The sequence below is a fragment of the Lemur catta genome, chromosome 3 (genome assembly GCF_020740605.2).
Source record: "Lemur catta isolate mLemCat1 chromosome 3, mLemCat1.pri, whole genome shotgun sequence".
Classification (NCBI taxonomy): domain Eukaryota; kingdom Metazoa; phylum Chordata; class Mammalia; order Primates; family Lemuridae; genus Lemur; species Lemur catta.
Window position 1 is genome coordinate 88,775,965 of NC_059130.1, and position 14,878 is coordinate 88,790,842.

General features: G+C 33.7%; 1 protein-coding gene across 2 annotated transcripts in view; it reads left to right on the plus strand.

Moving 5' to 3' along the window:
* The window catches only part of FAF1 (Fas associated factor 1), a 446,948-nt gene that overhangs the window by 189,731 nt on the left and 242,339 nt on the right, over nucleotides 1-14,878 (plus strand). For both annotated transcript variants that reach the window (XR_006734185.1, XM_045548070.1), the window contains exon 7: nucleotides 5,955-6,060. Coding sequence is in view for 1 of the 2 variants with exons in the window: in XM_045548070.1 (XP_045404026.1) it covers nucleotides 5,955-6,060 (106 nt within the window). In the remaining variant the exon portion in view is untranslated. The remainder of the gene's footprint in view (nucleotides 1-5,954; nucleotides 6,061-14,878) is intronic.

Here is a 14,878-nt window from a genome sequence, read left to right on the forward strand (position 1 = left end):
AGTGAAACCCTGTCTCTACTAAAAATATTAATAGAAAAAAATTAGCTGGGTGTGGTGGCACGTGCCTCTAGTCCCAGCTACTTGGGAGGCTGAGGCAGGAGGATCACTTGAGCCCAGGAGTTTGAGGTTGCTGTGAGCTAGCTGATGCCCAGGCACTCTAGCCTAGGCAACAGAGCAAGACTCTGCCTTAAAAAACAAAGAAACAAACAAAAAACACTATGTAGGGACCAATGCCGTTGGCCCTCTAAGGATTTGCTGAAAATCACTGACATGAGGCAGACTGATTAATAGGAGAAAAGGTATACAAATTTATTTAATACGTATACATTGGAGCCTTCACAATAAAGATCCAAAGATACAGTGAAAATTGTCCATTTTTATACTCAGGATCAACAAATTGTAGATAGCCATGTAGAAATAAGATTGGACACAGAGGGTATGATCTAATGGTAATAGACTGAGTGGGGAAACCCAGCAAAGCTTATCTGTCTAGATTGTTTTGGGTCTCTCTGAGCACGTATTTCTTCCTTCTGGATGTGGGGCAGGGCCCTCTCTGGAATAGGGGGGCGGTGGCTCTTATGACCTATAGTCAAACAAGGTAGGTCAGATAATTTCTTTATGGCCAGTTTTTACACAGAATAATTTTAGGTTTTATGGCTGGCCTTCAGGAAAAGAGGTTCTTGTTTTTATGACTAGCCTTGGGGAAGAGGGATTCTAGTTTCTATGGCTAGTCTCAGGGGAGAATGGGACTGAGAGGACAGGAGAAGATCAGAGAAAAATTTTGCTTCAGTTTTGGAAGGCTGCTTCGAAGGCTTTCATTTTGGAGCACTGTTTTCTGAGTCCCAATAACCGTTAGTCTAGATAACATTAGGCACAATATGCAGTTATGTTCAGTGATCAAAAAAGGTTTTATTCTCTGTGGACTCCTGTGGGGAAACAGAATTAAAACATGAAAAATAACTGTCACAAAAGTACCATAGATCCTTTGTTGAAGTTTGACTGTCATTGTAAAATTTTAAAGTATAGATTACCCCTAAAAATTGTTCTATTTTCAGTAAGTTGTAATAGGTCACCTTACAACTTATGTTCAATAAAAATTCCCACTTGCACTGAGATTCTCTCAAAAAGAAAAAATCCCACTTGACTTTTTAAAAATTTAAAAGTAGCTCTATGAAGAAAGGATTATTATTCTTTTCCCGAGAATGTGCAGAATAGTCAAGTGCCTAAAATAGGGTCTTGTATATGGTTGACACCCAGTAAATACTATTGAAAGAATGAATGATTGACTTGTCAAGGTCAAACAAGCAAGTAGTGGAACAGGGATTCAAATATGGCTTTATGACTTCCAGGCAGTTTAAAGCCATAAATACTTTTCTTGCCAACTTACCTTCTTCCACAGCTATCCAGGAATTGTATTAACAAACCTAGACTAAATTGGTGTGCTTCTAAAGTAGTCAGTGCTGGTCCTGGCAAACCTGTCTGCAAAGTTATTGCATAAGTCTGCCAGTCAAGATCAAGAAACATCTAAGAAATTGCATAAAGGCAAGCACTAAATATATTAAACATATGCATAGATTCATATGTAAAGATAAAGGAGGATCTGTATAATAATGAGGACTTCTAAAACTCTGAGCTCTTTAGCCTAGTATTTGAAGCCCTCCATAATGTAGGTCCTTAGTATTTTTCAGGTTTTCTCTATTACAAACCCTTCTTCACATCCCCTTATACAGCTTCCTCTTTGCTTTCTACATCTTTCCTTATATTCTCCAATCTCCATTTCTGTTCAGATTATTCTATGTGTGAAATCATCCTCCATATATGTTTATGAAATCATTATCCAGTCTTCCTCATAGTACTTCCACATATTCTCCCTTCTTCACAATCTTTACATCTAATTGTTTGAACCTCTCTGAATACTCTTGAGGTCAGTGGTTATGTCTTTTATTCCTATATTATTACAAATAATAGGAATCAATTAAGAATGAATGAATGAATGAATGGTGAAATTCTAGCAGGCAGGAGTCTTACTCATCTTTGTATTTCCCAAGTAGCCTATCCTCTTAGGAGATAGGATGCTAAGATGTAAAGAACATGGAATCAAATATAGGTTAGAAAGTAGGTTCCATTTCTCTATAGCTTTATGACCTTGGACAGTTGATCTTTCTGAACCACAGTTTTATAAATAAAATGATATTTCACATGTAGGCTCAAAAAATGGGAATCAGTAGTTTTTTATGCAGTTCAGAATATGTAGAACTATTTAAGTCTTAAAAGATTGAATTGAATCTCCTTCTAGTGTGCTAGATGCCAAGGGATGTACTGATGAATAATCAGATATTTACCCTCAAAAAGCTTATAGTCTTTGATTCAGGGCATCTACACATGAAACAAAGCAAACTATACAAGACATGCTATAATTAAGTATTGAAATATGTGATATAAGAATACAGAGGAGAAGAAGAGCTCAATAGTACATACAAGTGGTAGGCCTGAATGGTGGTCTGAAAGCTGTATAGTATTTGGAGGGGGCAAAGGAATGGAGGATGAGAACAACATGAACAGAGATTGAAGCGAACGTGGTGTGATGTTTTTGACATAAGGGAATGTCAGCCAAGCTCTAGAGCAAAAGCCAAATTTGGAGAATAGTTGTAAAATAGGTCTACTTATGAAGGGCCTTGATACTTCAAGTAGGCTTTCCATTACTTGCCACTTCTGACCCCAAATTAATTTACTATACATATATTGAATATTGACCCATCCTATTGGTTGAGTGTCATTTCCCAATACACTTCTCTCACACACCCTTCACTGTAGTCACACTGAGCTTTACTGCCTTTAATGTTTCAGTAGCATTTGTCATAATTGATCCTGCCCTTCTGGTTGAAACAGTTATTTCTTTAGGCTTCCTTATAGTAGACTTTCTTGATTTTTCTTTTCTCTCACTGATCATTTATCAGTCTCCTTTAAACTGACTCTTCCTCTGCTTGATTTCAAATGATTGGAATGCCCTGGGGCTCCATCTTGGCCTCTCTCCTTTTCTCTAGGTCACCTGTTTTCCTAGGTGACTTTCTTTTGGCCACAAAGTCTAAATACTGACTATGTGCTATCAACTCTCCTGCTCTAGCTCTCTTACATGACCTTTGACTCTTATATTTGACTGTACATGACATTTTTCTTTTTAATTTTTTAAAAATTAAAAAAAAGTTGTTTTTGTTTGTTTTTTGTTTTTTGAGACAAGGTCTCACTCTGTTGCCCAGGCTAGAGTGCAGTGGTGTCATCATAGCTCACTGCAACCTCAAACTCCTGGGTGCAAGCAATCCTTCTGCCTCAGCCTCCCAAGTAGCTGGGACTATAGGCATGCACCACCATGCCCAGCTGGTTTTTTTTTTTTTTTAAATATTTTGTAGAGATAAGATCTCACTATGTTGCTTAGGCTGATCTCAAACTCCTGGCCTCAAGCAATCCTCCCTCTTCAGCCTCCCAAAGTGCTGGGATTATAGGTGTGCCTGGCCGACATTTCTTTTTGGATGTCTAATAGGCATTTCAAACTTTAACATCCAAAACTTCACTTCCAGTTTCCCCACTCATCCCATTCCTATTCTACTTTTCCTTGTTAAATGTAATTCCATCGTTCTATTTACTCAGTTCGTAAACCTTAGGATTATGTTATTCTCTCATACTCCATCAATAAATTGTCTGAGTTCCACCTCTAAAATGTACTCTGAACTTGACAACTCCTCACCATTTCTGCCTCTACCACTGTAGTCCAAACTACCGTCACTTCTAGCCTGGGCTAGTCTATCTCCTTTCCCTACCTCCAGTCTTCGCTCACTGTTTCCAGAGCAGCCAGAGTAATCTTGTATAAATGAAAATACAAGGCAGATCTTACCATTTCCTGTTATAAAACCCTCCAGTGGCTTTCCTTTGCAATTACTACAAGGACCTACATAATCAGACCTCTATTATCTCTTTGTTGTCATACTAGCCTCAATTTATGTGTGTCACTTCCTCCAAGATATCTTCCCCAACTATTCTGTTGAAAGTAATTCCCTTCACCATGCTCCTCTGTTACCTTTTATTTTATAATCCTGTTTTATCTTCTTCACAGCACTTCATAGTCTCTAAAATTATTTATTCATTTACCTGATCATTGTTTGTCTCCTTTACTAGAATATAAGTCTCATGAAAGCAGGGACCATGTTTCTCTTGTTTACCGCTGTATCCCTAGCAACTAGAACAGTGTCATGAACGTAGGTAGGTGCTCAATAAGTGCGTGAACATGTCATGTTCTTCCACTTGTTATTTTCTTGTCTAAAAAGTGCCACCCATTTCCCTTCCCCAAATAAAACAAAACAAAAATTTTATTTCTCCCAAGTGATAAACTCTCGGTCCTATTTAACCCTCATATTTCAACTTACATATTTTTTCCTCTGAAGCTTTCCCCTGATTCTTGTCCCCTCACACTGAGGCAGAGTTAAGCACTTTCTTCTCAGTCCATTGTATTTTTGTTTTTTCAATTTCTCATTTGTACTTATTATATTATAATTGTTTATATATTTGTCTACCCCTGTTAGACTATGAGTTTTTCATGTATAGGAATTGTGTATTATTTGGGTTGGTTTCCTTAGCACCTGGAATAATGCAAGACATCGAGTTAATGTTGATAAGTAAATGAATCAAAATCTTAACTCCCATGGTAGTTTTTCAGAATGTAACATTGCTGCATGAGATGCAAAGATGAATAAGACTCTTGACTTCTGAGAATTCACAGTTTATTCATTATTCAATAAATATTTATTTGCAGTATACCAGACATTATGCTTAAGTGCTAAGGATAAAATGACAAAGGTCTTTGCTTCAAGAAACTCTATTTTAGTTGGGTATAATTTCCTTTGATTTTGATCAATATTATTTCATGATATACATTGGTACTTCCCAGGTGTTTTTAGTTTGTAATTAACCTGTGAACTCTATGGGAGACAACAGGACAGACAGATTAGTTGCCTAATTTTAATCTTCATGTTGTATATATATTTATCACATAGTTACAGATTGGCAAAGGAAGAGTGATGAAGGCCAGAATTGTGTAGCACACCCAAAATTTTTTCCTGACGCCATTTCCTATGGTATCAGGCATGGCATGGCAAAATTATAGGAAGGCAGTACAGATTATTCAGACTAGTAGTGATAGATTTTTATTTTCAGTACTGATGAAAACAGTGTTTCTTATTATTGACATGAAAATAGAACCATGACTTATGTTTCTTAATTTGTGTGGCGAATTTCATATACTCTTCATGGTTCTGACATGTTTCTAACATGTTAGAACTTTGTCATTGGGTTAAAAAATGTTGCTCTGAATTCTCTAATTTCTGAATTCTGTATATTATTGAGTCCTAAGTGAAACCACAATTATTTTGAAGGAATTTTGGTATAGCAACTAAAGTTGTGTAGATTTTAATAGAATTTTGAATTCTATAGAATTTCTGAATTTCGTTGGAAACCATATTTCTATTCTTGTGCCACATTCATGAGCATAAACACTAGTTTCATACTTCCGTTATTCCAGAACAGCTATTTCACTTGGAATTGAACCAGAGTCTTTGGGTATATATTTTAATAGCATGGTTGGAATTTGATATAATTGATGATTGGTTGTCTTGGAGGAAATTCATATGTAGACAATAGCATATGACTTGTGGAAAATTCTTATGTATGCAAAGTATTTAGAATTGAAGTTTAAAAACACCTTGGTAGAGAAGGAGTTAACAGGTTAGCTCCCCTTGGTTGTCTCAGCACGCTCTCTTGCCTTTAGGAGCTGAAAATATGATAACATTGGGCCTGGACATGCCTGTGTGGAGGTTAGGGTACTCCTGGGGTTTTTGCAGCCAGCTGTAAAGCAAGCTAGAACTTGTTCATCTCTGAGTTCCCTGTTTTTCTTTCAACCCTTTCAGTGCCCTGCAGGAGTCATTAAATCAAAACTTCATGCTGATCATCACCCACCGAGAAGTCCAGCGGGAGTACAACCTGAACTTCTCAGGAAGCAGTACTATTCAAGAGGTGAGTTATGTCTCACAGCTAAGGAATAAAGGTAGCTCATTATAGCTAATGTTGACCCTGTTAAAGAGGGCTTATCTGTTCTGAGTGGAAACTCTCTTTATGTTTCATTATTGGGTTCTTAATTTTAATTAACTGGAGCATCAGTGATTACTGTAGATATACTAAATGACTTGACCTAGAAAGATAGATATTGTAAATGGGAGCTCTTGATAATTCTCACACTAGTCAACTTAAAACCCTGCTTAAAAATAACTCATTATTATGTAATATATCTCATAGTTTTATAGTAATTCAAAATATTAATTTGGACATTGTTGACAATATTAATTTTGGAGGATGCTTATAATTTATTGGAAAGGTCACTGTCAAATATATTATTTATATTGTGTAGTCTGCCTGTTTCTAAGGGGAATTTGAGGAGACTTTTCTTAAGCAAATCAATCCCAGCCTTGGGCAGTATGCTTAAAATGCTATTAGAAATTGTCATTTAACTTAGATTATCTGAGAAGAGTGGATAGTGTCAATATTTTCTTCAACAGGGCTAACCAGGGCCACTGTTTCAAAAAAAAAACCTCCCCCAAGAAAGAAAAGGTATCTTCTTGGTATGCCTTGGGCCCCACCCACCTAAAAGCTAGTAATTTATCTCCATGGGCAAAAACAGTGTTTAAGGCTATGACAGGACTTGTGTTTAGAAGCATTGAAATGGTGACTATGTGATATTACCCTCATATTATGAAGGCAACAATCATTTGTCTACTAATCTTTTCAGAGAAAATTAATCATGCTTAATCTTGGATTATTTCAATTTTTTTCTTAGACTATATTGCTTAAAATAATTGCTAATGTCATCTTGAAAGAACAAGTCATCTTTACCCTAATCATTTTTTCCCCAAAAGTATGTGAATTGTTTCAGTAATGGCTAGACTGTTAATGGTTTCCTTTTTTCATATTTTGTCAAGGAATTTCAACATCTGAATTTGGCATAAATAACTCATTGCTTTAAGTTTATTTTCTTCACTGATCACTCGAATAGTTTGTTGACTAGTAACTAAAGTCTTTAAAATTTTTTCTAATCTGACTTCTAAATTGAATCATAGGTTTGGGTTATTTGATTTTTTTTTCTGGATTTTTTTCAGGATTTTAAATATGTGTAAATTGATGTTTTGTTTTTAACATCCTTAATGGATATTTTATTCCCTAAATTTAACATTTTAATTCTTTGAAGAATAATTTTTGTTTTTACAGTAGAAATAATGTTTTGCTATGGTTCTATCTTGGAGTTATTGTAGGATCTTCATGGTAGTAAAAGCTAAATTATATATGTGAGTATAATTGAATAAGACAATTTAATTTAGAATAACTCCAATTTAATCCACAAAGCAAAGATAAGAGGTAAATTCATTCTATTCTTGATTAAATTTTTGAATTGAAGAATAGTATAATGCATGATGGATAAATATAGACTTTCTGTTTCTTTCTGATTGATATTTATAGCCAAAAATTTGCTTTTTTTCCCTTACATTGCTAGTTTCTATAATTGTGGTGTGTTTCAACTTTCTCCCACAAGAGGGCAGAAAGGACTATTAAGCAGGTAGCCTAAAAATGCCATTCAGTGTTTTCAAATTAGCTTCTCTTATATTAACAAAAAGGAGCATAATGGCCAAGTTATTGTTTGATTTACAGATAATTGGCATATTGCAGGGAGGAGACTTAATTTCACCCTTTAAAATTAAACAGGGAGATTTAAAAAGACATAAAATATTCATTAATGTGCGGTGATTATAAAGTAGTGGCATATATTTATTTTGCCTTTATTACTGTTTCGATGGGAAAATACTGCAAATATTTCCGAAATCGAGTTGGCCATACTGACAAGTTGAAATGTTTAAGCAACGTTAATGCAATCTGCTCACACCTGATATCCTATGCAGAATGATTCAAAATGACTACATCAATTATTAAAAGAAATATTTAAAATTCTGTAAATGTGCCATTGTACGCCACAGTTGGCTGAAACTGTTCTCCATGGCCTGCTGTTTTGGTTATCAAATATATCTTAAGCTTCAAGGACTTGAAAACAGTAAATCTTTTTCATACCATTTTCTAAATATTGTTTGAAAAATGTTCCAGAAATTTTTTACAAAGAGATTATAACAAGAATTTGATTTCTTCTTCCTTTTTTCCCCCCTTTTAAAGCTAATTTAAAATAGTACTTTGAAATGCTAGTTTGCCAGGAATAAATAAATGACAGTTGTTAATAATGTCAGTTGCTTTTCTGTGAGTAGGCAGGTACACATAGACACTCTCTAGGCTTAGTCCTATGACTTTTCTGCTTCAAACTGTGGAATACCTGTGGTGATGGGGGTGGTTTCAGGAGAAGGACAAGGTGCTCCTATCTACAGCCATGTAATCCACAGTGACACTTAAGTATGTGCATTTTTTCTTGTTGCATGATTGAAGTGAGTTTACTCCGAGATAAAATTATAATTGTGAAACAATTTTGCAGTTTTATTGTATAAATGCTAGTTTTTCAAAATTAATGTGTAAACTTAATGCTGCTAAATATCCTGTATTGTAAATTAATCTCTCTCACCAGTTTCAGGAATCTCTTTTCATTATTAATACGTCCAAGAATGAATTCTGAATAGTATAATTGAGGGAAAGGAAGAAATTTTATAAAAATAAAACAAAAATCCCTGATCTTTTTTCCAATATTATATATTTTTATTTAATTTTTGAAACATTTGTGTTTTTAAAAAAAAGCTTTTGCAATATTTTTCCCCTAGAGGGAAATTTCTAGTATATGACATAGGATTGAAAAAGGCACCTCTATGATTTCAACTTTTAATTATACAAAATCCATTTTTTAAAAAATACTGAATTAGAAACAAGAACTAAGATGCAGTTGAAATTTCAGATAAACTCTTCAGTGACATATGGTCATGCAAGTCATTGGTGACAAATCGATAGTTATACAAGTGTTTATTCATTCTGGCTCTGTGGTCTGCTGCCTCACAATGCATGACTGTGTCCTTTGGGTGCTCTAGATTTTAATTTAAGCTAGTTAGTTATTGAGGGGTTTTGTTTTTGATTTTGTTTTTGTTTTAAGCTCTTTACAAATCCTTCCATTTACATTATCCTACTTGAGGGGAAGGCACTGATGGTATAAAAGGTCAGAATGGTGAGAGCTGCAAGTGATCATAAGAAAAATCCTTTCTCTTTTCTATCATGAAAAAGCAGCTTGTAAAAATTATCAAATAATATGACAATAATTTTGTGATAATCTGTTTTTTCCACCTTTTTTGGGTTAAGTTAGCTACTTGTTACACTTTAAAATAGTGAATTTCTTTGAAAATTTAAATAGGCTTACCTTATTTTAATTAATTTTTGACACTGAGAATTCAGATTTTTAAAGTTAATTGTACAGGTTCTAGTAATTCTGTCTAATACTATTAAAGATCTGTGGTTACAAATGCACTTGGGATGGGTTAAATTCAGAGGAATAAACGATTGATTTGCTTTCAGCAAATCCTAAACCCAGGTGTGGAAAAGGATATAAAGTCCCTGAAATCAAGCCAACTTTTCTTGGAAACTGATTCTTTGTTATCCGTCTTAGGATTCCAAAAGCTTCTGTTAGGCAAAATATCTACTTTTCTTTGTAGATGTCATACGAATTTAAGGAATATACACATGACCCAGGATAATGATGGTAAGAAACCTAAGTATTTTTAGTGTGGAATCATGGAGCATGACTTATCTATTACAACATGAAGCACGATGAATAGCTATCGGAATTATTCAAATCCTCTCCCAAGTTTCACCTTACCCCAGAATTCTCAATGTTCTTATTAATGTTGATTTAGTTCTTAATGGGAATGAAAGGGGAAAATTGACAACCTATAAAGATATATCTTGCAGGGAGTAGTAAAACATTTCACTATTAGTACCATGTTGTGCAAACTAGTGATTAAGTAGGAAACCAATAGAGTTTGAATTAGTATCAAGAGTTGAACTAAATACATAAGTCCTTAAAAATAATCTTAGCCAAATAATTGTGAAATCATGAGGTTAGCTCTGGTTCTAAAAATTTGAACCTCATATCAGTTTTTGTGTGTTGGGTCTCTATTTTTCTACTTGTTACTTTCTTAACTTGCTTGACTAATGTATATTTTGTACTATTGTTTAATGCTGATGGTTAGTAACAGTAATTAAAATATGTAGTCTTTTACAGATGGTGCTAATGAGTGATTTTCTAGTAGTGGATTGAGTATACTTCTTAACTAACATGCCCTTTCTGTAAATGTTTTAAGTATTGGATGTTTTTTTGTTTGGTTTGTTTTCCAGTTTGGGGAAAGTGGGGGGATGCTGGCACAGAACTGAAGAAAGAGTAGAGTAGCTGAGAATGTGCATATGCAAGAGGGTAAATTAAGTTGTGTGCTTATTTAATTAAAAGTTTAAGTGGTTTGTTTTTACTGCAAGATTAATGACATATATTAGATCAATTAGAATGAACCAATTTTAGTTAGCGTATATCATAGTTTGATTTTTTTTATTTGAAACCATAAACGGCATCTTAGCAAGAATGAGATATATAATTTTTTAAGCAACTGAGCAATGAATTCAAGCCTTTATTCAGCTTTCATAAAAGGAGATTATGAGTTTCTTTTAAATATACATATTAGTTCAAGTTGCATTTTTAAAACTGATATCAGTTGAAATCATTCCACTTCAAATGAACAAATCAGTAATGATCATTTTATAAATATTGAGGTTTTCTGTGACTTTTAATAAATTATCCCCTTCAGAAATAAATTTAAGTAATATTTACAATGCAATCATTTGTAATGGACAAATCTTTTTCCTCCTCGCAAAGTGTTTTAGAATAATTTGTATTGGAAATCTTTCTCAGCCCGTATAAGTATATTTGTTCACCTGCATTTCAAGAGGATAGAAACAATGAAATTTTGTTAAGAATAAAGGACTGTGTTTTAGACCTTTGTTACTTAAGATATATGTATCCTAACATCTTAGCCCGCCATGTTTCATAATATGTGATTTGTGTGCTTGTAGTTTTGAAATGCCTGAGTTAAGGGAAATTATGTTCAGTTATCAGAAACTAATAAACACAAGACATTTTTTTATATGCAAGAAAAGGCAGAGAGTAAATAATTGCACTGGTGACCAATACTGTAATAATCCTGTTTTACAATATGCACTTGACAGGTTGTAATAGTGCTAATTGAAGAGACTAATTCACACTTGCTTCATTCTATTCAAAGGCAAAATCAGCAGCTTGTTTTGCTTTTGACCAGATGGTCCTCATGAACACCTACTGTGCACTTTAAGTGCTTTACTAGAATTACAAAGGCTGGGGGCTGCGTTCGACTCCAAATGATTTGAGAAGAGAGGGAGAGGAGTGGGGGGAAAAACCCTCTGTGCTCAATGGATTTGGTGCAAGTAAATTAATTCTAGTGGACCCATTACACACTGAGCCCCCTTTTCAAAGCTCTGAGCCTCCTCGCTTGCTCTGTAGCAATGAGAAAGAGAAAGAGAAAGGCAGATTACTGCAAACAGAAATAAAAAAAAGGGGTATGAAAGGGAGAAAAGAGGCCTTGAAGCCTTTCATATCATTTGAGTTTTTCAAGTGCGTTATTTTTGGGGAGGGTGGATATATGAAAAGCCAATTGGAGTTTTTTTTGTTTTAAAGTGCGCTATTTAAGCACTGTGAATATAGGCGCAAGAGCAACAGTTGACTGAGTTTACTGTGGTGAAGCTTTGTGTCCGAGGATGAATCAAATTCATTATATTCAACTCTTTGTGTTTTAACATGAATGTAGGGTTAGTTTCACAAGACTGTGTCTGTTTAGGATAATTATAATTTAATATTTTCCTTTCATAAAGTTATCACTGTAGATGTCTAAAATTTTAATCAAAGCAGATTTTGTACATTGACTTTGAAGCACCCTGACAGTTTAAAATTCAAAGGAAAGCTTTTTTAGTTTTCAAAAGAAAAGAAAGGCTCATTCTAATGGCATTGAAGCAGAGATTATTATAACTAATTAGAAGTCACACATCTGTTAGCTTTTGGTTTGTGACTTATTTATGTATTTTTTGAGTAAAATATATACTTTAAAGATATATTGCTGTAATGAGTGAACCTGGAGGGATAAAATGCACTTAAAAGAGAACGATTTATTTTAGCCAGTCATTTTTGCAAATCTCTACATAGTCTTATAAAAATATTTAATGTAATAAAGTGCATTAAATGTGAATTGGAATTGTGTAATTAATAACCTTGAATGGGATACATTTCCAAACAAAATATTTTCACATAGTTCTGTTAGCATCTCTGGTTATTAACCAAAATTATTAGGTGATAACAAGAAAATATAAACCAATCCAGTTTGTACAAATTTGTAGTTATTCCTTATCCTTAAAGCTGTTCATGTACAGTACTGTAATTTGGGATACTGACACTATAAAATAATTAGTTCTTATTGTAAGCTGTGTGGGTTAAGATACAAGGGATCAAATTTAGGCATATACATCACTTATTTGTTTTTATAGTTCTAAGTTTAATACTTGTGATTTATTTTAGTGGCATGATTTACTTTTTGTTTGATGCCATATATTATTGACAGGGTTATTCAAGTTCATTTTAATCATATCTATTAGCAAAGAATAAAACAAAATCATACCAATAGTACATAATGGTAATAGCAAATGTTTCATAGTCTTTTCTAAGTTTAGCTCATCTCTTCAAATGAATGTTTAGAATTTATGTTTAAAATGGCATAATGCCCCAATATGCTTTTTATGTCAATGTTTTAATTATGTTCTTAGAAAATAAAATACAGAAATGCAAAGGCAACCACAAAAATACTTTTATTTCCCAAAGACTTTTAACTGAAGAGGATAGCATGCTTTCTTTGACATTTAAAATAAAATTTGATTTATATTAGTGGGGTCATAATTTTGGGACTTGTTCATTGAAGTAAAAGTTGTAGGGTGGGATATAAGCGGAATTCCCAAACCATCAACCAACAAAATATCCAATGAAATTTATGAGCATTGAGGTGTTAATGAATTGATACTCTTGGAGAGAAAAATATTTCAAGAAAAAATTTGAAAGATTAAGAAAAAAACTAGCTGAAAAAAATTTTTTTTGCAGTATAGTATTTATAATAAAATAAAAGTTACTAGATTCTTTCTTGTAGGTACAATAAAAAGCTATCTTTAAAGCCAGAACCTCAATTAGCAGAAGTGGATTGATCATGACCATGAATTCACTTAGGGTGGAGTTGGTTCTTTGGTTTCATAGACAGTGGTTGGAGCTTTGCTCCTCATGAGGGAGTTTTTTCAGTATTAAAATATTAACTCCTAGATTCTTCAGTGCCAGAGATGAGGTTCTCTCCTGTAGGGTATGGGTTGGGAAAGGCTGCAATTTCCTCATAGACCTGTAAGTACATTACTTAAGCTGAGAAGTATTTTAACATTTAAGTATACTCCAGCCATAAAATAAACAAAAACACCAGGAATTAAATAAAAGGATGAGTAAATCAATATAAAGTGCTCATAAACATAAGCAGGACCAAGACAAGGCCTGCATGTTGAAAATTATTTACATGTTTATCCTTACATGCCACAGTATATTTGGTTACAACATCTTAAAACATCAGGTTGTGGTAATTTTTCTTTTGTCTAATGTGTCTTGTGTATGACTCAGTGTTATACAGTCAAAAAGTTATTCTTTTTCAAATATATTTAGTGTTGTAAATATACTTAAAAAAAATCATACTGCTCAATATATTGCTATGTTACAGTGCTCTATTACTCTGAATATACTCCTGTTACTATTTTCTTAACTTTTTTTTTTTTTTAAAGAAAAAAGACTTTAAAAGCTTATAGCAAACATTTTGTATAAATGACAAAATGTATTCCTTGCTTTGTGGTCATTGCGTGACCAGACAGTAGAGTACTGGATTGTTCTAAGGTTTTACAGCTGCAAGGCAAAAGCATCTGCTCATTGCAAAGCCGGCATTGTTTAATTTTGACACTGACTTTTCCATGCATCTTGTACCAAGCACTGGATTAGATGCCACTAAGATGAAATTTGTTTTAAGTTGCTCCCAAAGTGCAGCTGTCCCTATATACAGCCTTGTAGCTTAACCAAAACAGACAGACTGAGGATCAATCAGAATCTTTGTACAGGGTCACCTCACTAGGCTAGGGAGGCTCAGAGAAAGAATGTTAATGATATTATTTATCATGAATAACTGCAAAATTAGTTTCTTGGCTTATTTAATGTGTATAGAACCCCCCCCTTTTAGGGCAGTAGAACCATTACTAAATATTTAACTTTTTAAACTGGATTATAATGGTTAAGTATTAGAGTGTCCCTGTGTGTATTAAGCACTATTCTTCCACAATCGATTGCAAGAAAAATGATTAGTTTATTGGTCACTAAAGTAGTAATAGACTGGCAATGAAACCCATTCTAAAACAGCTCTGCTAAAATCTTGAAAAGTGGACATTTTTATAGAATGATAATTTTTTCTTTAATGTTTCAAGTGAATGAAAAATGAAAGAGCACCTCACTTCCCAGGTTTCCTGGGATTGTGTGAATTTCTACCCAGCTGGTCCAAATTGATTGATACAGGGCCAAATATTTGTCTGCCTACATTTCAAAGTCTATAATTTGCTAATGAATTGTGGTAATAATCTTTCATCATACATGAAAGATTTAGCCAAACAATTTGCTAAGTATATATTTTGATCATAAAATTTTTGGACTTACACCAAGCTTTACATCTATTTT